Raw genomic sequence first — 26738 nt, 5'->3', positions numbered from 1 at the left:
TTAGTCCTATGGCACGTGAGCAGATGAAAACTAATAATATATAAGGCGTTTCCTTCCCTAAATTAAAGGAAGGTTGCAAATGGGTACACATTTGGTTACAGGAAATGGAATTGGAGAATGGGTTAAAGGTCAAAAGTCATCCAATGAAAGTTGAAGGTTTTGAAAGAGACTACAGGCGTGGGAGAAATAGATTAGTTTCTTAGAGATCGATGTTCTTATTGGTGCTTTGTTGATTGAAGTATAGATACAGATGACGGCAATGTCGTATTGACTTGTTGTTTCCAAGTGTAACACCATTAGTTGATCTAAATCATTTATATTGATAGATCAATTTTAAAAAAAAATCTATTTTTATATTAAAACTGTGAAGGGAGATAATACAAAAAAAAAAAAACAAAGTTTAAATTTATGTATTAAAAAAACATTAGAATAATATAGACAAAACGCTTTTACAATCCTTTTTTTTTGTTTTTTTGTGGATAAAGTCGTGACATGGGAAAAGTATATCGGACAACGTTGGATAGACCTTGATGTCATTTGTTACTTTAAGAGAGCTGCCTGACGTGTAGAGGAGAAATCTATAATCATATCATTCTTTCTATGTTACTACACAGCATCTCCATAACATCTCCCCAACAGCTCCCCAATATCTACACAACATCTCCACAACAGCTCCACAACATCTCCACAACAGCTCCACAACAGCTCCCTAACATCTACACAACATCTCCACAACAGCTCCACAACATCTCCACAACAGCTCCACAAAATCTACACAACAGCTCCACAACATCTACACAACAGCTCCACAACAGCTCCCCAACATGTACACAACATCTCCAAAACATCTCCCCAACATCTACACAACATCTACACAACAGCTTCCCAACATCTCCACAACATCTCCAAAACAGCTCCACATTATCTCCACAACAGCTCCACAACAGCTCCACATTATCTCCACAACATCTCCCTAACAGCTCCACATTATCTCCACAACATCTCCTCAACAGCTCCACATTATCTCCACAACATCTCCACAACAGCTCCACATTATCTCCACAACATCTCCACAACAGCTCCACATTATCTCCACAACATCTCCACAACAGCTCCACATTATCTCCACAACATCTCCACAACATCTCCCCAACAGCTCCACATTATCTCCACAACATCTCCACAACAGCTCCACATTATCTCCACAACATCTCCACAACATCTCCACAACAGCTCCACATTATCTCCACAACATCTCCACAACAGCTCCACATTATCTCCACAACATCTCCACAACATCTCCCCAACAGCTCCACATTATCTCCACAACATCTCCACAACATCTCCACATTATCTCCACAACATCTCCACATTATCTCCACAACAGCTCCACATTATCTCCACAACATCTCCACAACAGCTCCCCAACATCTACACAACATCTCCACAACAGCTCCACAACATCTCCACAACATCTCCACAACAGCTCCCCAACATCTACACAACATCTCCACAACAGCTCCACAACATCTCCACAACAGCTCCACAAAATCTACACAACAGCTCCACAACATCTACACAACAGCTCCACAACAGCTCCCCAACATGTACACAACATCTCCAAAACATCTCCCCAACATCTACACAACATCTACACAACAGCTCCCCAACATCTCCACAACATCTCCCCAACAGCTCCACATTATCTCCACAACATCTCCACAACAGCTCCACATTATCTCCACAACATCTCCCCAACAGCTCCACATTATCTCCACAACATCTCCTCAACAGCTCCACATTATCTCCACAACATCTCCACAACATCTCCACAACAGCTCCACATTATCTCCACAACATCTCCACAACAGCTCCACATTATCTCCACAACATCTCCACAACAGCTCCACATTATCTCCACAACATCTCTACAACAGCTCCACATTATCTCCACAACATCTCCACAACAGCTCCACATTATCTCCACAACATCTCCACAACATCTCCCCAACAGCTCCACATTATCTCCACAACATCTCCACAACAGCTCCACATTATCTCCACAACATCTCCCCAACAGCTCCACAACAGCTCCACATTATCTCCACAACATCTCCACAACAGCTCCACATTATCTCCACAACATCTCCACAACATCTCCCCAACAGCTCCACATTATCTCCACAACATCTCCACAACAGCTCCACAACAGCTCCACATTATCTCCACAACATCTCCACAACAGCTCCACATTATCTCCACAACATCTCCACAACAGCTCCACATTATCTCCACAACATCTCCACAACAGCTCCACATTATCTCCACAACATCTCCACAACATCTCCCCAACAGCTCCACATTATCTCCACAACATCTCCACAACAGCTCCACATTATCTCCACAACATCTCCACAACAGCTCCACATTATCTCCACAACATCTACACAACAGCTCCCCAACATCTCCACAACAGCTCCACATTATCTCCACAACATCTCCACAACAGCTCCACATTATCTCCACAACATCTCCACAACATTTCCCCAACAGCTCCACATTATCTCCACAACATCTCCACAACAGCTCCACATTATCTCCACAACATCTCCACAACATCTCCACAACAGCTCCACATTATCTCCACAACATCTCCACAACAGCTCCACATTATCTCCACAACATCTCCACAACAGCTCCACATTATCTCCACAACATCTCCACAACAGCTCCACATTATCTCCACAACATCTCCACAACAGCTCCACATTATCTCCACAACATCTCCACAACATCTCCACAACGCAAGATATGGATCCTCGGGTTTTGAGAAATCCAGGTCACCAGTCAACCAGTACAACTTCTCTGTCTTATAAAAGTCATTTTACATTTTTAAATCCATCAAACACAAGAATATTCATAACTTGTGTCTAAACGTATAATTTTTTTTTTAAATATTAAGAGAATATATATAATAATATAATATATATAAAGAAAATATTTCTAAGTTATATTGTATGTATTATTCTTGAAAGAAAATATTTCTATGTAATATTGTATGTATCATTCTTGAAAGAAAATATTTCTATGTAATATTGTATGTATCATTCTTGACATACAAAGTACCGAATACGGCGTGTGATGCGTGGCTAATGTTAGCTGAGCGCCTAAAGCAGGGGTTCTCAACCTGTGGGTCGCGACCCCCTTGGGTGTCGATTGACGATTTGCCAGGGGGTCGCTATGACCATCGAAAATATGGATTGTTGTTGTCTATTCTTCTTTTGCTGAATGTGTGTGTGTGGGGGGGGGTCGCGGCAGAGTAAGGGATTGTAAAAAAAGGGTCGCCGAGCATAAAAGGTTGAGAACCGCTGGCCTTAAGGCAGGACGGAAACCTGCTTCTAGGTACCCAGGCCCCACACCCTCCTATAAAAGGATTGGACCATGGCGCTCTGTGAATGCTATAAGAATGAAAGTTACACTATAAAAAGGGAATTCATTATTAAAGTATTGCGATTCATACACTTTCTTTTTGCACTTTAATAAATACACAGACTTTTTACAAGCAATATGCGCATTGATGTATTATGGAACTATAAAAAAACAACATTTGTCTGTGTATGATTATATTATTGTGTTTGAAGTGTTTTATTAATTGTTTACATTTTAATTGTGGAGAGCCGTGTAAGTAGCTTTTACTTTGTTGACAAGTCTAATAGAGCCAACAATAAGATGGTGCGCAAATGTTTGATGAAGTCTATTGGTTCATTAAAAGTTTTTATTGTTTGCAAAGAAGTGTCTTAGTGTACTGCTGTAAGCCAGTGACGTAAGCGATGTCAAGTTTTTTTTCCCCTTTGACGTCATAATGGACAATTTTTATTTATTAAACATTCTAGTCAAAATCAATTTTTCGGTAATAAAACATTTTCAAACCAATATAACGGTCGATCTAGAGTTTTCGCGATGTGGCCAATGAGTTGATAATTTTTTTTTTTTCATGTAAATACATATACTTGAAATTTTAAAGAAGATCAATCAATCAATCATCATATTTTTCGAAATAAAATTTATATAAATATACAGGCCAACAGAGCCAATATATATATTCTGTTGGCTTCCTTCAGTCGTAGAACGACTATGATTCCTCTCGCAGAATACTTTTTCATGTAACTGTGGAGCCATACTTTCGAGAGACACTCCCGTCCACATTTTTCGCAGGTTAAGGCTTTCGCTTTCGTGGTAGAGGAGCCGGCCGTTTTTCGTATGGCACGCTTTTCTTCCAGAGGTGAGGCCCATGTTTTTACACTGTCCATAGCTTTCTTGGTCACCGTCTCTCTCCAACTAGAGCGGTCCAAGGCTGTGTCTTCCCAATGGTCAGTATCAATGGTCACTGATTTGAGGTCCCGTTTTATTACATCTACGTAACGGAGGTGGGGGGGGGGGGCGACCAGTTTTTCTTGAGCCAGACGCAAGTTACCTGTTGAGAATGACTTTCGGGATGCGATAGTACTCCTTACGGCGAACATGGCTGAGCCATAGCAGGCGGCGTTGTCTGAGGACTGTAAAAATTCTGGGAAGACCCGTTCGCGCATACAAGAATAGCTCAGTTAAGAATATAGGATTGAAGCACAATATTTTTGCGACATATAATGCAGAAAGTTGTTTGTTTACTAGCTGACGAAATCAGCGTGAGTGTCAAGTATTATTTAGCGTGAATGTCAAGTATTATATGGGGTGAATGTCAAGTATTATATAGGGTGAATGTCCAGTGTTATATGGGGTGAATGTCAAGTATTATGCAGCGTGAATGTCCAGTGTTATATAGGGTGAATGTCAAGTATTATATAACGTGAATGTCAAGTATTATTTAGCGTGAATGTCAAGTGTTATATAGGGTGAATGTAAAGTATTATTTAGCGTGAATGTCAAGTATTATATAGCGTGAGTGTCAAGTATTATATAACGTGAGTGTCAAGTATTATATAGGGTGAATGTCAAGTATTATATGGGGTGAATGTCAAGTATTATATAGGGTGAATGTAAAGTATTATTTAGCGTGAATGTCAAGTATTATATAGCGTGAGTGTCAAGTATTATATAGCGTGAGTGTCAAGTATTATATAGGGTGAATGTCAAGTATTATATGGGGTGAATGTAAAGTATTATTTAGCGTGAATGTCAAGTATTATATAGCGTGAGTGTCAAGTATTATATAGCGTGAGTGTCAAGTATTATATATGGTGAATGTCAAGTATTATATGGGGTGAATGTCAAGTATTATATGGGGTGAATGTTAAGTATTATATAGGGTGAATGTAAAGTATTATTTAGCGTGAGTGTCAAGTATTATATAGCGTGAGTGTCAAGTATTATATAGCGTGAGTGTCAAGTATTATATAGCGTGAGTGTCAAGTATTATATAGCGTGAATGTCAAGTATTATATTTGTTTACATGTCTAAAAACGAATAATAAATAGTAATCAATAGAATCAATGTTCCTGAACGTCCTCATCAAGTTCTTGAGGAAACTTTTTTTCCGACACATTTTGAAATTTCCCAATGCAAACACGACCATCAACCACGGAGCTGTCCAGTAGGTTACTAGTAGTTACTACTCTTCATATTTCAGAAGACCTTGTGATTTCCTCAGTGGACCTCGCAGGTCTATTCCAATATAAGCAGAAGGGCAAAAACCTTTTTCGCCAATATTCAAAACAGTTCAATGTAAATTAGAGTGTTAGGCAGAAGCAAGATCGATTCTTAAATCTACATAAACACATGCAGAAGTTTTGTCCAGATATAATATGGCCAAAATTTGTTCTCGTCAATGCCAAGGACAACAGGTCTCCAGACGCCGTGACGTCTGCTAAAATCGCCACGTCTTGACGGAAATGTGTATAGGTCCCAGCGCAGTGATAACCTACATTAACTTTAAATTTATGCTTAGTAGCTATCAGTTAAATTCAATGAATTTATAGTTCATAACTAACATCAGATTTTTGTTCAAGTGTATACAATAAAAGGATAAAATTTAACTGGTCACTCAAGTTAACAAATTATTATGTAATTAATTGCTTATACCATCAGATAAGATGGATTTTTTGTTTTAATTAATTATGAATTTCTTTGACAACAATTGCTATAAAAATCTACATTTAATTCTAGTTAAAAAGTGCTATTTAAAAACAGGTTTCAAGTTTTTGAATATTATTTTACTTATTGGTATTAGTTTGAACTCCAATCTCGACAATTCGAAGTGCAGATCACATGACATGGCAGCCATTAAACAATTCTTTATCATTTATTTATTTTAAAATCATATTTGGTGATATGTATTGTACAGAATAATCAAGAATATCTTTTAAATAAATAGATCAAGTAAGGTGACGGTATTTTCTTTCTTCTATCATAATTTGTTCTCACTTTCTGTCACTCAATCTAGTCTTATGCTTCGTCTCATTCTCTCTCTCTCTCTCCTCTCTCTGTCTCTCTATATCACTGTCTCTCTGTGTCTATCTGTCTCTATGTCTTTGTCTATCGCACTCTCCCCCTGTCTCTCTCTATGTCTCTGTCTCTCTCTCTCTGTCTCTCTCTGTCTGTCTCTATCTCTTTCTGTCTATCGCTCTCTCTCTGTCTCTCTCTGTCTGTCTCTATCTCTTTCTGTCTATCGCTCTCTCTCCCTCTCTCTCTCTCTCTTTGTCTATCGCTCTCTCTCTGTCTCTCGTTGTCTTTTGGTCTCTGCCTCTCTCTGTGTCTATTTGCCTCTGTCTCTCTCTTTCTCAGTGTCTCTATCTCTCTGTCTATCTCTGTCTTTATCTTTGTCTCTCTCTCCCTCAATATTTCGATTACATTCTGTTTATTTGATAATATCTCTCTGTCTTGGTATCTCTTTCTGTCTCTCTATCGATCTCTATCTCTCTCTCTCTCTTTCTTTTTCTCTGTCTTTGTCTATTGGTCTCTCTCTCTCTCTCTCTCTCAGTGATTCGCTTACACTATATCTCTGTCTTTATATCTCTTTCTGTCACTCTCGATCTCTCTCTCTCTCTCTCTCTCTCACTACCTCTCTGCCTCTCCATCACTTGCCTCTCATCTTCGTGTTCCTTCAGTCTTCTAATTACTCACTCCTAATGATGTCATTATGGTGTACATTTAATGACCCCCCCCCCCCCCGCCCCCTTACGCTGTCCATTCCTCATTATATAATTGGTCCACAATTCGAGCAAAGAAATTGCTTTTTTTTTTTTTTAAACTGTACGAAAGCTGTCCGCCCCATTGCCCACCTCTGACTACACAGGTTCTACGCTTAGGTCACAGCCAATAATTTTTTGTTGTTTATTTGGATGACAAGAGAAAAAGAAATGCATTCAATATTTATCCAACAAATAAACACTCGGGCATACGATAATTGGAAGAAGAATCGCGCCAGTAATTTGACGCTAATTATAGTAATCGAAGCAGTTCGATGCCAAACTGTTGTGGAGAAGGGACGATACAGCTGAAGAGACAAAGAGATGTAATTGGATTACAAACTAGAACAGACTTGGATCACTCTACCTTTTTTTTTTTCTGCCGCGATCGTCGAGGAAACGCAGTTTCTAGAAAATAAGGGGACGATACTCTGAGATTGAACTTTGTCAATTTTAATTCCAGGAACTGAAAATGTGGGCCTTGAATTACAAAGTAGTCAAATGCTGGGAACTGCAGCACAGAATAGTTCAGGGCAATGCAAGGCATCTTATTATTGGACAATAGAAATTTCGATGTCTCGTTTTGAGTTGAATTTAAGTTGAATTTAACAGAATATGTGACATTCTTAATGAAAATATATATCATGTTTGGTGTTTGATATCTATAGGGTAAAAAAACTGCAACTAGTACATAGATAGTTCTTCTGCTTCTTAATAATTGTCCAGGCCTATGGAAGCTCGACTCCAACGGCCTGTCTGAACAAGCTTCTGTCTGGGCAAATCCAAGCAAATGTAAATTATTACAACACTTATTACCGATGGCTCGTATCCCATGACGCTGGGATTAGAAACGAGGCCAAAGGACAAGCACATCGGGAAATACCATCATATTCCTTCTCTGTACCACATCAGTTCTGCAGGTGTCCGCCATAAAACTGGCCCTTGAGGAACGGTGTGTGGATAGTGATCTGTTTGTTGGGGCTTTCTTCTATCCCTCTAGTGAAACGGACTCGGTCCTTTGGCACCTCAACAGGGTCTCTATTGGCCTAAACGTCTTCCCTAACGACAGTTTCAATCCGAGCACCAAGGTGATGGTGAGAAGAGTGGCCCAGAGCACATAAATAAGAGTGAGTCTGGTGTGAAAGTATATTTTGGTTTTATTTAGTTATCATGTTTTGTTTGGTGTAATGCTCAAATTGTAAGACAAATTTCCTCATTGATAATAAATAATAATATTATTATTATCATTATTTTACAGCTATCTCATGTAGGTATCTGTTGGTCATACTGAAGTTGCATGTCCTACATGACAGTCATTTAACCGTTTGCTAGGGCTCGCTCTTCAGCCTCTACATGGCGCCCGGGTGGAAAAGGTTGTTGGTATAGACGATTAGACCGCTGGGGTGCCTAATCACTTTGTCCGTTGGGCTGACGGGAATGTAAAAGAGCCCCAACATTCATTACAACCGGTCAGCATCAGGCATAGCTAAACTAGACAGCCGCCTAGGGTCTCGAATTTGTTGGGGGCCTTAAACAAACTATAGAAAAAAATATTTAAAAAAAAATAAACTTGGATCAGATATCAAACATAGTAGATGCCACGGATGAATGTGTGTATGCATGCATAATCTATTTTTACAATCTGTGCGAATGACCGGAAGTGTGTTGGTTGATCAGAGAGAGACCAGCGTGTGTGATATGCAGTAAAGCTGATTAAAGTTTATGTATTTGATCTAGTGGTTTCATTGTTTTATTTCGTTAACTAGAACTGAACCAGGGACACCTAGACGTATTGAGACCTAAGGTAAATTCTATCGAGTTATTATTATAAATAGAATAAGGAATCTGTGACAGTAGAGTACTAGGACTAGTCTAACTAGTGTACTCTTACTAGTCTAACTCTCTACTACGGACATTGCGATGTATGAATTTCTGTTATTTGTCGATTTACACATAGCCGGACAGATTTTTTAAAAAATTCAATATTTCTTTTTTATTTATTTTTTATTTCATTCGGGGCCACTAAATTCACGTTTCCGAAAGAGGAAAAATGGATGTTTTGTTGATTCTTTTTGTAACCAGTCCAACTGGTGGCTCAGTTACTGAGCCTGGCGGAACCGTTACCACAAACAGGAGAAGGGGCAAAGGCGAGCCACTGGCGCCTAAACCAGTAAGCTTCGGGCAGGAGGGGCTTGTTAACCATGGCTGGCTACCCACCTAGGAGAAGGAAAACTCTGAATCCAAACCTCCGCTGCCCTGCGGCTATACCCAAACACGGGAAAGGCTTCGGGAGACAACCCTGAGGAAAAATCAGGAGCTGGTGACCCTTAGGCAGACTGTGGCACACCGTGCTACAGCCTGGCAGATCCTGCGGCGCTACTGATCCCAAACTGTATTGGATATTCCGTTCCTTTGGTCACATCAGCTGCGCGGAGAGGGGGGAAGCACTGTGTGGGCAATATCGTTCCGACCATAAACAATGCCCAGGCTTTCATCTCACTTACAGCCACATGAGGAAGTGTGCTCTGACTCGGCTCTGAGATGAACCATAGTCGTTCTATGACTGAAGGAGGCCAATGATGATGATTACATGGACTTATTTCCAATAAAAAACAGACACAACACAAAGTCTTAAAAAAGAAGGTCATTGAGTGACACACTGACATGTTGATTATTTTTCACGTTTTCTAATCAACGAGTAGCGCCAGATACAATCTGTCAGGGTAAGCAGCAAACACATTTTGGTAGCATTGGGTTCGCACCTTAATGGACAGAAGCGAAGACTGTATGGTATCGATGCCGCTAGTTATGATGCAGCTGATGGCGCTTGTCTTCTGATAGTTTCCCGACTTTCCTGAGATACCATTGTTAAAAATGCTCATTCAAATCTGGTAGGGTTAGGTGTGTGTATTTGTTAGGTGTGTGTGTGTGTTTGTTACAGGAGATGCAAAGGTAACAATTTAGTTTTTTGATCTTGTTGAGTAGCTTAACTTCGAAGTAACTTCTTATCTTATATAATACAGACGTTACTTCAAAAAAGAAGATGATTACGTCCTACGCATCATGCATCTAGTCATGCATGTTAACCAATGACTTAAAGGGAAACTCCGATGGTTTTTCAAATTTGAGTTATTGACTTATTTAAATTCTGCGTAAAAAAAAGTTATAATAGTAAACATTTTACCATTTTTTATTTAAATGCTTAGAAACATTTATATTTAATAAATTAGTCAGTAAATTCTTGACATCTCAAAAAAAAAAAAAACGGAGTTCTATGAGATTTTGTTTTAAGTTATTTCATACGTCACTTCCCTCAACAATACTGAAAGAGAAACTAGATTTGACCAATCGTATCGCTTCATTCTAATAGTAGCTGTTAGGCTGTTAGGCTTAGTGACGGCCTAGTCCAGAGCTATGATACAGTTATATATATGTATAGATAGATCTAAAAGCATTAGGATAATCAACTCGACAAAGAGAGTAACATTTTCATCTAAGCCTCTCCCTATCCCAAGAAGTAAATAGATCGTGTGTCTGACTGATTCGAACAAACTGGTCAGTGTAAGGCTAGTCGAGACTACGTGTAGTCGGTCATGACAAGACAACCAAGCGATAGTGTTTGTTGTGTGTTGTGTTGTGGTCAGACGAGAAAATACACACAGCCGTGGTTAGTCAAGCGTGTAAATCTACTTTTAATACGCATTTTTTCTTTGCTTACAAGATCCTAGATCTAACTGCATAGACCAAGATATATTTCTTTTACGAGAATGTAAACTTTGCTGTATGGTCTCCTGTTATACAATAAGTCAATAGATTAAAACACATAGAAACCCGGTGAAAGTCTGACTGTTTTGGATGCGCAGGAAAATTAGGTCGGAAAAACATCAATTACTATGTTATTATTGCAAAGAAAAAAAAGAATCATATATTCATTATCTGTAAATCAAAACACATATTATATCAAAAATTCCAAGTCACTGGTTTTCTTGGCTAGCTCAGGCAACCCATTCCATGCTCTAATAGCACTAGGGAAGAAGGAGCATTTGTACAAATTTGTCCTAGCATATGGGGATGAGGAATGTACCTTTATCTTTGTGTCTTTCTGAGTATTTTATTAGATTTTTTTTTATATTTGAAGATTACGGTTCTTTGTTTTATGTATAATTGTTACTTTAATTTTGAGTCTTCTCTCCTGAAGGCTTTCTAAATTTAGTGATTTTACTACAGGTGTTACTCTAGTCAAATGTGAATATTCGTTTGTTATGAATCTCACTGCTCTATTTTTTGTCTGTTCCAGTTTCTTAATGTTTTCTTGAGTTGAGGGGTCCCAAACAGAGGATGCATATTCTATTATATGCCTAACCAAGGTTAAATAACATTTTAGTTTTATGTTCTTATTTGATTTATAGAAATTTCGTTTAATAAACCCTAATGCTTTGTTTGACTTTTTGATAGTTTTCAAAATGGGCATTTGACTTCTTCGTCTGCTCCCCAATTCTGGTGTTTGCTTGAATCCAATCACAAGCTTCACGTCTGCTTACCAACGACCAATCACATTTTCCAATTCTGAATGACTTTTGTCATCTGTTCTTGGTGACACAAAACTTCAACATACCAGAAGGCGGCAATTTTCGTGCCAAAAACCGTTTGACGTCTGCTGAGATCATCTCATTGAACTTAGATTACATTTGGGACAGAAATTACCGAATTTTTTTTTTTTAAGTCCCTAATTACATGCTTGCTAAATGGGGTGGCGCAGACTCTAATCTTAAGACCTACATCCGGTAACGCCTTTGCGGTTAGCTCCCTTTCGCGCAGCAATTATCCTCCTGCCGACAGGGGGAGCCACCCTAATTAACGCCCCACGACACCCAGTGCCTCCCCTTCGACTTCCCGTGTCTCGCGTAACGAGGGCCGACGACGCCCCTAAAAGAAGTCAGAGCACATTAAGTTTACCACGCGGTGAGTTCCGAAACATGAGCCTGCCGCGAGGGTCTTCGTGTCAAAACATGATTAATTTTTTCTTTCTTTACTTTTAAATAACGCGTTATGTTTTTTTTGCGTGTATTGTCGTGAAAATGTCACAAATTAGTTGTAAAAAAAGACATTTACAAATTCCAATTCCATGGCGTTTATTAATTATAAATAATTACGTATGTGTATGTATCTTCAAGAAAGAAGAAAATTACGTCCCACGCATTTCATGTGTCAATCTATCATGCATGTTAATCAATGACTTGATCTCTGCTAAGTCGTTGGTTTTCCTGGCTGATTCAGGCAACCCATTTCATTCTCTAATGGCACTAAGGAAGAAGGAGCGCTCGAATTTGATCAAGAGTATGGAATAAGAAATGTGCGTCTATCTTTATGTCTGAGTATTTCCTTAGGTTTTGTTATTTTATTAGCAAAGTATACTTCAGTGTTTTATGTATTATAGATCTAGATCTAGCTACTTTACTTTTTATTCTTCTGTCTTGAAGTGTCTCTAAGTTTAGTGATTTTACTGATGGTGTTACATGTATAATTTATATTTGTACACATGTATGTATGTATGTGTGTATGTATGTATGTTTTTATGTTGTTGTGCAAGGTTTCCATGACTACTTATTCAACTACTATTTGTTTACGACATTTAGTTTACCATATAAGCGTTGCTAAGGAAACATCAGCAATTTTCAGTAAAAAATCAGGTTGCTGAGGAAAAGAGAACAACGCTGGCAGAAGAAAAACGCCAGAGAAGAAAAGCAAGGCCAATGACACTAGCTCCAGCTGGAATAACCTGCCCAGTGTGCAGCCGAACATTCCGGGCTCACATAGGTCTCACCAGCCACATGAGGAGGCATAAAACCCCAGTGCAAAGTTCTCAGCCCCCCTGGATGACTAAGTGGTCATCATCGAACCACGATGGACGAACTATATATATATTTATAAATACATACCATACAAACGATTCACTGCACAAGTGGTTTACCAGAAAATTGGTTTTCCGATATTAGATCCACTGTGGACGGTAGTAATAGGATGTTACCCGACTGCTGGTAGACAACTAAACCGCTATTATATCTTAACTTATAAAACTTGAAAAAACTTGAATAAATTTGAATAACTTCTTTGTGAATAATATTTTTATAACGTTTAATACAGTATAGACAAAAATCAACTTCAGATAAAATGAAATCAATGCAGTAGACTTTAGTAATAATAAAAAATAGTGTTCTAAACAAAATCTAATTCACTACAAAAACACGTCTTTTCACTCTGGCGTTCTGGAGTTATCTGTCCTGCCTAAGCCCGCTGACTACAATGCAACTTAACTTGCATCATATACACTGCATAACTAACCTCTTTCCACCGTCACCATAGAAACACACACACACACACACACACACACACCATGTCAAGGTTCACCTTGCGATCCAAGCAATTTTTCATTAATAGCAAATTAAATCAATGTTGATGTTTTTGTTCCCGAAAGCAACATTTGCATAATAAGTAAGCTGGTAAAAGTTGTCCATATTTGATCCCTAATACATCGGTCAACAATATAGTTTAAAATCAACTTCTACTTTATGCTTTGTTAGATACCTAGTTTAGTTATTTTAGTTATGCGCTAGATTTGACCGACAGTGAACGTACATTTTATAGTGACAGACTAGACTTTGGGGTTAGAGATTAGGATAGACTTCTAAGTTCATTTTCTGCAAGACTCTCGTGGAGTTAACAAAGTATTAGTGACGGACTAGACTGTGGCCCATTCTGTATTAAAGATTGTTTATAGTTTTCATCTTGAGTCAACTTGGTTCTTGAGCCTTCGAACCTGTTGGTACCCGTTCATTCTTTGTAACGTGATGTTCATGTCTTGTGGGCTCGCAACCTGTAACATCCTACAAGGTACGCACGCATATAGTATTATTAAAATAGCTAGAAATACTTCAAGTACATCTGATTACACACGCATCCGTTACAGCTTATATAATATAGTAAACTAAACATCGTCATCTTATTAATCATTAAAAAAATTAATAGAAAAAACGATGATCAGGTTGAGGTTTGAACCCACACCATTCGCGTTATTAGGATGTGCAAGTTGAGCGATGATACTAGATCTTTAAATAATATCTAAACAAACTGAATAAAAGAAAACAAGATATAAAGATTAAAGGCGTGATGTTTCCGTAAGTTTAAATAAATATATGTTACGCAGCACGAGTTTATGTATGAAATTTTATCTCAGGGCCGGACTTAAGTAATAGGAGGCCCTATGCGAAGTGAAATTGTTGACCCCCAAATGACAGTTAAAAATGAACAACAAAAAAGTTACGCAATTTATTTCAAACATATCTGTGTTTTTATCAATATCAATTAATATGTTTTCAGCACGTTCTTTATTGTTTAGTTCCTTTACTGAGAGCCTAAAGGCCGCACGGAAAAGCTTCTCCCAGATAACCCCTGATCGAGAAATGAGATTGGACCATAGTGCGCTGAGCATGGTATAAGCATGAAAGCAGCGTTATAAAAAAGCTATAATTTATTTATTTAATTGAAGACTATCATAAGCATATATCTTTCCAAATCGAAGCCGATATGCCGACTAGAGACCTTATAAAACAATGTGAAAGCATGTCTCTATCCTAGACTTTATTTTAGTTCGTCCATTGTGGTTCGATGATGACCACATTGTCATCCAGGGGGCTGAGGGCTTTGCTCTGGGGTTTTATGCCTCCTCATGTGGCTGGTGAGACCTATGTGAGCCCGGAATGTACGTTGCACACTGGGCAGGTTATTCCAACTGGAGCTAGTGTCGTGGGCCTTGCTTTTCTTCTCTGGCGTTGTTCTTCTTCCAGCGTTGTTCTCTTTTCCTCAGCAACCTGTGCGCCAGTTTTCACAGCGCGACGCCATGATGCTCTGTCATGTGCCTATGTCTCCCAGGTGGCTGGGTCTATGCTGAACGCCTTCAGAGAAGCTTTGAGCGTGTCCCTGAAGTGCTTTCTTTGACCACCTTGCGAGCGCTTTCCTTCGCTTAGTTGACCATAAAAGAGTCGTTTAGGGATGCGGTGGTCTTCCATTCTGCAGACTTGTCCTACCCATCGCAACTGGGATTGTATGGATGCTTTGCAGACCCGCTCTTTGAAGGACTTTATTACACAAGAATGAGAAAACAGTTCATAATAACACAGTACACACACACAAGCTGACCTGGACACCAAGACATTTGGACACACCAGTAAAGATCAGTTCACAACACACAACAAGAAACATTAATACACAACATTGACTTTCCTCTGCATCGCTTGAACTTGAAACTTCCATGACATTCTTCATGACTTTATCTTATCTTATCTTATCTTATCTTATATATCCTTGCTAAATAGCCGATTCTAAAAGCATACCGCTTTTCCTTTGCTTTATGATGCACTAGACTCCGATATTTTCATAATAAGGTGATTAGTCGATCAAGCAAGTAAATCTAAACTTCTAAAAAAACTTAGAGCTAGTTTAGCAGGCAGAACAAGAAAGCTTTGTTATGTTTGAGATTAGATCCAAGTTTGGTTATAAAAAGGAAATTTGTAGTCCTTTGCAAGGCCCCACCACTTGAAGGCCTTAGGCGACTGCCTAGTTTGCCTATGCCTAAGGTCGGCTCTGTCGGCATGAAAATATGAAATTGTAAAAAAAAATAATTCAAGCTTTTGGCGTTTGTTTTTAAATTATTTATTATTATTTCATTTTTTTGTATTTTAAAAAAATATATTTTATTTTTTATTTTTATTGATTTATTATTTTATATGTTGAGCTATACCAAAAAAATATCTTTAAAAAAATATGTATATTTTATGAAGTGTGAACTGAATGTGTATCACGGTGAGAATGAAAATCTATATTAGATCTTCTGAAATTCAAATCATCAAAAGAGATTTTATTAAAAATTACGAACGTGTGTACCTTATTAACCTTTCGTCTATACATGCAGTGGCGTAGATAGGAATTAGCTATCATTTGGGGGACCCGGGGGGGGGTTGCGTGACCTCCTTGGGGGCCTCGGCATTTTGCTTATCATTTAATATTTAATGTAAAAAATAAAAACAGTCCTTGGGGCCCAAATCAAGTGGAGGTTCGGGCGGATTTTAACTTCTCCCCCACCCAAGCTACGCCCCTGTACGCATGCATACCTTCATGGGCTAACTTATACACCTACGTACAGTCAGAACCACACATCTTTCACTGTTTTGTTTACCACACACACACACACACACACAGTTATAACATCCCCCCCCCATGATTGTCCAGTCTGGCTAGCTAATCCTGACCGCTTCCTTCGGCAAGAACCTGCAATCGTCCTCTTCGTGTCAATAACATCATTTCGGATCAAATTCATTGCTGGAGAGGATTGGGAAGGGGAAGGGGGTGGGGGGCTTCATACTGCTCACCCCCTCTCCTCTATGTTAAAGAGTTCCTGTGTAAGAAAAAAAAAAAAGGAGTCTAAACAAGAACACCTCGCGCCATTACTCCCCCCCCCACCCCCACCACCACACACACGCACACACACACACACACCCTTTCGACTCTTAAAGTAATAGTGTTTAAACAATGCTTTAAAGAATGAGTTACACTAAAAATTGAGGAGGGGGGAGGGGTGGTAGAGGAGAGGGGGGTGGTAGAGGAGAGGGGGGTGGTAGAGGAGAGGGGGGTGGTAGAGGAGAGGGGGGGGGGGCGAATTGAATCGCTAAATAGCTCCAGCTCCCACAATTCCATCCGTCAGTCTCGTCCCCCCTTCAGCTTCCGGCTCAGCCCAGTTGTAACACTCAATGATAGAAATTAGCTGGGATTGTCATCCAACAACTGGGGATGTAAAAAAAAAAGGGAGGGGGGGGGGGAATTAGATAGACGGAAGATCCGAGCATCAACTCTTGGATTGAAATTCCAAAACACTTTGAATGGAGCTCGCATACATTTATTGGTCCGCTTAGACAAATACCATTGTTGTAGATCTACACGATGTTTTTTTTTTTACACGTTTCGAATGAGCCTTGAGAACTGATGATTAATACATCCTAACACAGCCGCAGGACGGCTGAGAATGACGGTTCGAATCCATGACCTTCGAGACGACAGTGTGTAAAGCGCTAATCCCACTACCAGGCAGTCACCCATTATTCGTCTTATGTGACAGTAATGTGTTTTGCGTGGCTGGTTGTGCAGTGTGTGTGTGCCTGTGTATGAAATGACCAGTGGACCTTGAGTGTACATGGTTGAGTGAACAGCAGGGTGTCTGGGACTGTGTGTAAAAGGAAGTCAGTTTTAGAGAACAAGTGGCTGGAGTAAAGAACATAAATAGAGACTAATAAATTTATTTAAATTTATTGAAGCTCGTGTTGTTTTAGTGGGTCTATTACAATCTTAGATATGTTATTTCTACTGCATACATGACTAAACCAAAACCAGTGACTCATCTGGGCGCATCCATTGCCTTTCGAGAACTAAAAGGGAGCCATACAATTAACATGCTTAATGATAGATTTATATTAGTCTCATAGTGACTCAGCCTTTGACCCATTGTCTTACATTAAGAAAAGCTTTTAGTTGAAATTCAAATTTCAAGTTCAGTGAAGTTCAAGGGTTAAAGTTTACAATCGATAAAAGAGTTGATGGCTTACAGCTTAATAAGTCATTAGTATAGTACACATTATTGCTCCAATAAAGAGATCTCTTAACTCTTTATCTCCGAACTGACGATACCAGCGTTGATTCCACCAGAATGTGGTAAATAATTACGGAGAGAAAGAGTTAACAATTGATTCGTCTCCGTTAACTTTTAAAAAGTAAAGTTCCGCTTTTAGACCTTGTGATTTAAAAGGCATATGATGTAATGATCATCTCTTTCTGTGGTCTACGGTAAACGAGGGTGTCATGTGGCCAGCACAACGGCCAACCGCCTTTACTTTTCCCAAACTAATGTCAGGTACTCATTAGAGCTGGGTGGCGTAAAATTTGCTATAGAAGGCCTCAACACTGACCTGAACGTCACAACCTGTGGCGGTTTAGACCAGTAGCTCGTTGCCACGTCATACAGACCTGAGGCGAGGCAACGAGCTATTGGTCTAAACTGCCCACAGATTGTGACGTCGCAGGCCAGTAATCAGGGCTCTTATAACTATTGGTCTCGCCAAAGGGCGTTCGAAGATCCCGAAATTAAAAATCCCGATCTTCATCAGGATTCGAACCCGGGATCCGTTTATCTCTTAAACTTTTGTGAAATTTTGTTGTTCTTATACTTTTGAGTTTGTTTGTTTTTTTAATGTCAGTAGTTAAGATATGAAATCGAGCTATACATTTACGAGGTCGATAGTACTATCATGGAAATATAGCTTTCTAAATTTTATATTTTGTAGCTATATATATATATATATATATATATATAAGGAAGTTTGCAGGATTTTAAGTGTCACTACTCGCATAACACACCACTATATGTAGCTATAAAAGTCTAGAGGCATAACACACGACATATGTAGCTATATAAGTCTAGAGGCATAACACACCACATATGTAGCTATATAAGTCTAGAGGCATAACACATCACATGTAGCTATAAAAGTCTAGAGGCATAACACACCACATATGTAGCTTTAAAAGTCTAGAGGCATAACACATCACATATGTAGCTATAAAAGTCTAGAGGCATAACACATCACATATGTAGCTATATAAGTCTAGAGGCATAACACACCACATATGTAGCTATATAAGTCTAAAGGCATAACACACCACATATGTAGCTTTAAAAGTCTAGAGGCATAACACATCACATATGTAGCTATATAAGTCTAGAGGCATAACACATCACATGTAGCTATAAAAGTCTAGAGGCATAACACACCACATATGTAGCTATAAAAGTCTAGAGGCATAACACATCACATATGTAGCTATATAAGTCTAGAGGCATAACACACCACATATGTAGCTATATAAGTCTAAAGGCATAACACACCACATATGTAGCTTTAAAAGTCTAGAGGCATAACACATCACATATGTAGCTATAAAAGTCTAGAGGCATAATACACCACTATATGTAGCTTTAAAAGTCTAGAGGCATAACACATCACATGAAGCTTTAAAAGTCTAGAGGCATAACACATCACATATGTAGCTATATAAGTCTAGAGGCATAACACACCACATATGTAGCTTTAAAAGTCTATAGGCATAACACACCACTATATGTAGCTATAAAAGTCTAGAGGCATAACACACCACATATGTAGCTGTAAAAGTCTAGAGGCATAACACATCACATATGTAGCTATAAAAGTCTAGAGGCATAACACACCACATATGTAGCTATATAAGTCTAGAGGCATAACACACCACATATGTAGCTTTAAAAGTCTATAGGCATAACACACCACTATATGTAGCTATATAGGTCTATAGACATAACACATCACTATATGTAGCTCTAAAAGTCTAGAGGCATAACACATCACATGAAGCTATTAAAGTCTAGAGGCATAACACACCACTATATGTAGCTATATAAGTCTATAGACATAACACATCACTATATGTAGCTATAAAAGTCTACTGGCAAAACACATCACTATATGTAGCTATAAAAGTCTACTGACATAACACACCACTATATGTAGCTCTTAAAGTCTACTGACATAACACATCACTATATGTAGCTATAAAAGTCTACTGACATAACACATCACTATATGTAGCTATAAAAGTCTACTGACATAACACATCACTATATGTAGCTATAAAAGTCTACTGACATAACACATCACTATATGTAACAATAAAAGTCTAGAGGCATAACACACCACTATATGTAGCTCTTAAAGTCTACTGACATAACACATCACTATATGTAGCTATAAAAGTCTACTGACATAACACATCACTATATGTAGCTATAAAAGTCTACTGACATAACACATAACTATATGTAGCTCTAAGTCTACTGGCATATCACATCACTATATGTAGCTCTAAAGTCTACTGACATAACACATCACTATATGTAGCTCTAAAAGTCTACTGGCATAACACACCACTATATGTAGCTCTTAAAGTCTACTGACATAACACATCACTATATGTAGCTATAAAAGTCTACTGACATAACACACCACTATATGTAGCTCTTAAAGTCTACTGACATAACACATCACTATATGTAGCTATAAAAGTCTACTGACATAACACATCACTATATGTAGCTATAAAAGTCTACTGACATAACACATCACTATATGTAGCTATAAAAGTCTACTGACATAACACATCACTATATGTAACAATAAAAGTCTAGAGGCATAACACACCACTATATGTAGCTCTTAAAGTCTACTGACATAACACATCACTATATGTAGCTATAAAAGTCTACTGACATAACACATCACTATATGTAGCTATAAAAGTCTACTGACATAACACATAACTATATGTAGCTCTAAGTCTACTGGCATATCACATCACTATATGTAGCTCTAAAGTCTACTGACATAACACATCACTATATGTAGCTCTAAAAGTCTACTGGCGTAACACATCACTATATGTAGCTATAAAAGTCTAGAGACATAACACATCACTTTTTGAAACTATAAAAGCCTAGAGGCATAATACACCACTATATGTAGCTCTAAATTCTACTGGCATAACACACCACTATATGTAGCTCTAAAAGTCTACTGGCATAAAACATCACTATATGTAGCTCTAAAAGTCTAGTGGCATAGTACACCACTATATGTAGCTCTAAAAGTCTAGTGGCATAACACACCACTATATGTAGCTATAAAAGTCTAGTGGCATAACACACCACTATATGTAGCTCGCATAGCCCATGGATATATGTATCTATAAAAGACGACTCGTGTAAGACATCGCTATACGTAGTTCTAAGAAGCGAGCCACTTGTTCGACATGATACAATCGTTGCTGATGAGGTCAAGGTCAAAAGCCAAAATGTCTTCCCCTCTTTTAATCTTGCTGGTCATTGTTTCTTGGGACACACCCTCTCCTCATTTCATCAAATATTACTCCGTTAAATGGTCACTCTTTCAGCGCCCTTCTTTTTCCTCGTGCGCCCTTCTCTCTTCGATCATTTCTACCCCCCCCCCCAACCCCCTACCCTAGATACAGACGTCCATCTTATAATTTTCTTCTCTTGAGAAAGTTCTAGATGCTCGCTGGACTCGCTTTGGATTTATGACTGAGGGCATCACCCGACCATTAAAGGCTCGCGCTGGGGATGAATTGGAGATCACTGGGGGACAGGGCGTTACGCGGGCATGACATGGCCCTTGTAGACGATTGATGACGTCTGAATGTTCGGCTCCCCAACTTGTCAATGGCTACTTGGCGCCCCCCTCTTCCTCACCATTTGATCCTCTCTCGTTCTCTTGGCCTTTAACATGACATACGCCCTCTTCTTCGAGAGCCGGTGTTTGCCCCCTTGCACCTTTTTTTAAGTGCCCTGGCCACTTAGCGATGTTCAACCATTTTATTGTTTAATATGATTACATGTATATCTATGTATTGTTTAATATTCTTACATTTAATATATAATTTTATAGACGTTTTCATATTCTTACGCATATGTACATAATTAGCATATATTATTACATATGTTTTAATATATATATATATTCTGTGGCATTTTACGTCTCGAGAGACGAACTTTTCCCTTTGCAACTTCAAGAGGCCAATCCTTGATACACAGCTGCAATCGCAGGTTGGGCATATGTGATCACCAGGCGCCGTTGCATTTTCACCCTTCTTTCTGCGTCTGTTGTGTATGACATCTGCAATCCGAGACCCTTCCTTCATGCTCTCTCTCCATGTGGATCTATCCAGTGCCACTTTTCCCCAGCTGCCAGTGTCGATTTTGAAGAGCTTCATGTCGCGTTTGCATACATCCGTATACCGTAAAAGTGGGCGACCAGCGGCTCTCCTGCCTTCTATTAGATCGCCATACAGGATGTCCTGTGGAAGTCGACCTACTGACATTCTACGAACGTGGCCAAGCCAGCTAAGCCGTCTTCTGCTGATAACAGAGCGGATGTCCTGGCACACTGCTCTTCGTAGCACTTACTCATTGGTTATATATATATATATATATATATATATATATATATATATATATATATATATATATATATATATATATATATATATATATTAGATTTTAGTAATATACATGTTTTGTTTTAATACATGAACCAAACAGTTAGTTAAGGCAGCCTTGAATTGAAGGCGGTTATCAAAGTGATTCTATTAACTCTTTCTCTCCTAATGGACGATACTGTTACGTGATGAGACTCAATCAGCCATACATTAATACCAAACGTCAAAATCATAGTTTTATAAATAATTTAATCTAAATTTAATACAATAAGGCTTCGAGTCCTGGAAACTGGAAACACTATTTTGCTTATATTCCTCCATATTGGATTTCCATCTGCCATCTTTCAACACGCATGCGCACCATTCCACTTTCACGCTACGCATGCGCACGTAGTAGGTACCACCGTTGCTTTGACCTCATTAAATAAAATAAATGATTGATTTTATAAACTTTAATTTGTCTTATATAAAAAGAGCATGCATTCTTTAATGATTCTATATCTAATCAAATAAGTGTGATCTCATATATTGTTGTAACTCTTGGGTAGGCACTCAACTTAAAGGCAGACAACTCAACACAGTTTAACAGGAAATAAAGACAGGTATTTATTTACTAGCACAAACATATAACATCCTCCAGCTTCCGCAGAGTCTTGCTACTAATTGACCAGTCCTTTAGACAGCAACCCGAATGTGGACCAACGACAGCCTTCCCCGCTTCGCTCCAGGTCCCTTCTACAACCTTCAGGCAGCACAAACATTCAGACTCTTCACAATCCCTGGTGCACTGTTATTCTCTCTCTCCTAGTGTCTTCCAGTTTACGTTCACTAGTGCGCTAGTGCGCATCTAGAGCACTGGTGCAAGGCAGGGTTACAACAATATTAAAATAAACATAAAGCCTTGTACCAGTGTCAAGATTTGTGATAAAAACAAGACAAACATTTAAATTAGTTTGTTTTTAACAGAAATAGTAACCATATACAGCAAGTAGAGCGACTATTTTTTTCTAAATAACTAATGAATGTTAGATTATGAAAAATAAATTTTTTTAACCCCTTCCTTCCCCGAGAAAGAATCCTGGTTGAATGAATAGATCTTTCTTATCTTATATAATACAGACGTTACTTCAAAAAAGATGATCATTACGTCCTACGCGTCATGCATTCAGTCATGCATATTAATCAATGACTTAAATTCTGCCAAGTCACTAGTTTTCCTGGCTGGCTCAGGCAACCCATTCCATGCCCTAATAGCACTAGAGAAGAAGGAGCATTTGTACAAATTTTGTCCTAGCATATGGGACGATCAATGTGCCTTTATCTTTGTGTCTTTCTGATATACTAGACTTTATAATCGTCCAATGATAAGCCTTTTAGATCTAGACTTGGAAGACGAAGCGCGAAATTTCCCTGAACATTAATTGATTCAACTCTTGAAAGAATGCGGAAATTCCCAAAGACTTAGGCCAATAGTCCGTTCAAGATAAGTACTCTCCCGTTCTGTAGCCAAATTTAAATTTCTTTTAATGCTTTGAAAATTAACAACGGAACAAACTAGAAGTTTCCCAGTGTGGCCAACGAGATTGTGATTCTGTTCCCAGGGACTGTCAAATTTATAGGGAAATGGTTTGAGCTGTTTGTAATGTCCGTGTCTATGTTTTCCCACAAGTTTCCAGGAAGATAAAAGTTGAATAGAGGCATCGTATTTGAAATGTTTTATTGTTAGCATACACGTAAACATGTTATCAATAATTAGTCAACATTTACTTAAACATTTGTTTACCTTTTACCTACACATTTAACCAACAATTACGTACACCATTAGTCATCATTTAGGTACACATTTAGTTCGCATTTACGTACACATTTAGTTATCATTTAGGTACACATTTAGTCATCATTTATGTACACATTTAGTCATCATTTAGGTACACATTTAGTCATCATTTAGGTACACATTTGTTAAACATTAAGGTACACATTTAGTCATCATTTAGGTACACATTTAGTCATCATTTAGGTACACATTGAGTCATCATTTAGGTACACATTTAGTCATCATTTAGGCACACATTTGGTCATCATTTAACTACACATTTATTAAACATTAAGATACACATTTAGTCATCATTTAGGTACACATTTAGTCATCATTTAGGTACACATTTAGTCATCATTTACGTAAACATTTGGTAAACATTTACGTATACTTTTAGTCAAAATTTAGGTACACATTTGGTAAACATTTACGATCAGATTTAGTTATTTGTGTTTAAACATTTGTTAAACATTTATGCACAAGATATTTCAGTTTTTTTTTGTGGACGGGAAGGGGGAAAGAAGGATAGGCTGGTCCCGTCTTCAATGTGTAGACCAAGTCTCTGGTCAATAAATACAAAGTGTATTTAGTGGGTCTCAGTCTGCCATACGAGGACCCCCAAGAAAGAAAATTACTTCAAGCTCTAAGATAAGCACACATGTCTTAAGAGCTGGGGATCATTGAGTCCTCCAGAAAAGGAAAAAAAAAAAGCTGAAATAAATGGACAAATAAACTGGACGAAGGAGTTGGAATGACCTCATTTTGTCCAATTGGTTCCCCCTCCTCTTTTTTTTTTGTCCATCTTCCCCCTCTTTCTCTGTCGGCATTGGAATTGTTGACAACTCCTGGCGTCCAGAAACTAAGATTTGTAACTTCCTGTCACAGGCCCCTGCTAAATCACAAATTGTTGGCAATATTGTCTCGCGAGCTAAAGGAAGAAACCAATCAGAGATCGCAGACTTTGCAACAAGATACATTCGTGTCGCCTTGATCTTAAACTCGGAGCTTTTAGCGACCCTTTACTCCCCCACGTGATGTCCAGGGCCCCAATCACAATAATAGGGCAAGAAATAATTTTACACTCCTTAGAGTTTTTCTATCATTTTTATTGTAACACAAGTTTTAGCTTTCCATTTCTTTTTCCATTTTTTTATCTTGTGTTTGAAGAGTGGAGATTCTGAGATTAGGGTTATAGAATGGGTGATTTACTTTTTGAATTTGTAAATATAACAAATCGGGCTAGGGGGAGTAATTTATTTGATTTATTTCTGGAAAGAAATTGTTTTTCTGTTTTGCACACAAGATAAATCTCGATTACTGCCCCTCTTTTTTAAAAAAGAGTTTGTTTAGAAAATGTATCTGTCTTGTATTAGGCCAAGCACTTTTAGGTTTCAAATCTTTTCCAATCACATTTCTATATACACGAATCTCGTAGTGTTAAATATACATCATAGAAGCAGATAATAGCAAGGACCAAGAAGGCCCTAGTACTATTCAATAAGTATTGGATGGCTGCCTGGTCGTGCGTTTTGCGCGCTGGACTGTCGTTCGGATTTATCGACGGTCGAGGGTTCAAATCCTGCCCGCTCACATCCCCCCGTCGTCCTGCGGGAGGTTTGGACTAGGAAGTAAACTATCTTCAACATCCGAAACATGTAAAACATTTTTTTTACAATAAGTTCCATTGCTTCTTCTACCATATTGCTAAGTAGCTTCCTACCCTCCCGCAGTATTCGCGAACCTATGACCTGTCTGAGGACAACTTCTTTCCTGATACCCGCTCCCTTTTCATTCCCCAGTACTCCCCTCATATAGACAACAATAAACAACAATAAACGAGACACAGCTTAGAATTGCGTTTGGAAAAGTGTTTGCGAAATCAGTCAGTAGTTTTAGCTAAACGAATATATATGGCCTTTCTTCAGTCTAGAAACGACTATGGATCATCTCATGAATATGTTTATACCTAAATTTATATAATTCTTATCATCACATATACCTGTAGGCTTATGTTATACCTGTAGGCACATGTTATCCCTGTAGGTACATGTTATACCTGTAGGTACATGTTATACCTGTATCATCACATATACCTGTAGGCTTATGTTATACCTGTATGTACATGTTATACCTGTAGGTACATGTTATACCTGTAGGCACATGTTATACCTGTATGTACATGTTATACCTGTATGTATAGAAAATTCGCCAGTGCACAATGTGGAAAGAAATTGTGACAAAGAAAGCTTTGGTCTAAAGTCACTGGTTTTTCTGGCTAGCTCAGGCAACCCATTCCATGCTCTAATAGCGCTAGGGAAGAAGGAGCATTTGTATATATTTATCCTAGGAATGTGCCTTTATCTTTGTGTCTTTCTGAGTATTTTATTAGGTTTTGTTTTGGTATGTGAAGATTATGGTTCAGTGTCTTATGTATAATTGCTACTTTACTTTTAAGTCTTCTATCCTGAAGGCTTTCTGAATTTAGTGAATTTACTAAAGGTGTTACTCAAATGTCAAATGTGAATATTCGTTTGTTATGAATCTCACTGTGTCTGTTCCAGTTTCTTAATGTTTTCTTGAGTTGAGGG

General features: G+C 38.4%; 1 protein-coding gene across 1 annotated transcript; it reads left to right on the top strand.

The window, feature by feature from the left end:
- The first annotated feature begins 600 nt into the window (after window positions 1-600).
- LOC129923155 (mucin-2-like) lies at window positions 601-2934 on the top strand. Its single transcript, XM_056013007.1, has one exon. The coding sequence runs from the start codon at window positions 601-603 to the stop codon at window positions 2932-2934; it is 2334 nt and encodes a 777-aa protein (XP_055868982.1).
- The last annotated feature ends 23804 nt before the right edge of the window (window positions 2935-26738 follow it).

Source organism: Biomphalaria glabrata, chromosome 15, assembly GCF_947242115.1.
Source record: "Biomphalaria glabrata chromosome 15, xgBioGlab47.1, whole genome shotgun sequence".
Taxonomy (NCBI): Eukaryota; Metazoa; Mollusca; class Gastropoda; family Planorbidae; genus Biomphalaria; species Biomphalaria glabrata.
Note: the sequence above shows the minus strand (reverse complement) of the source record. Positions and strands in the feature narration are given on the sequence as shown.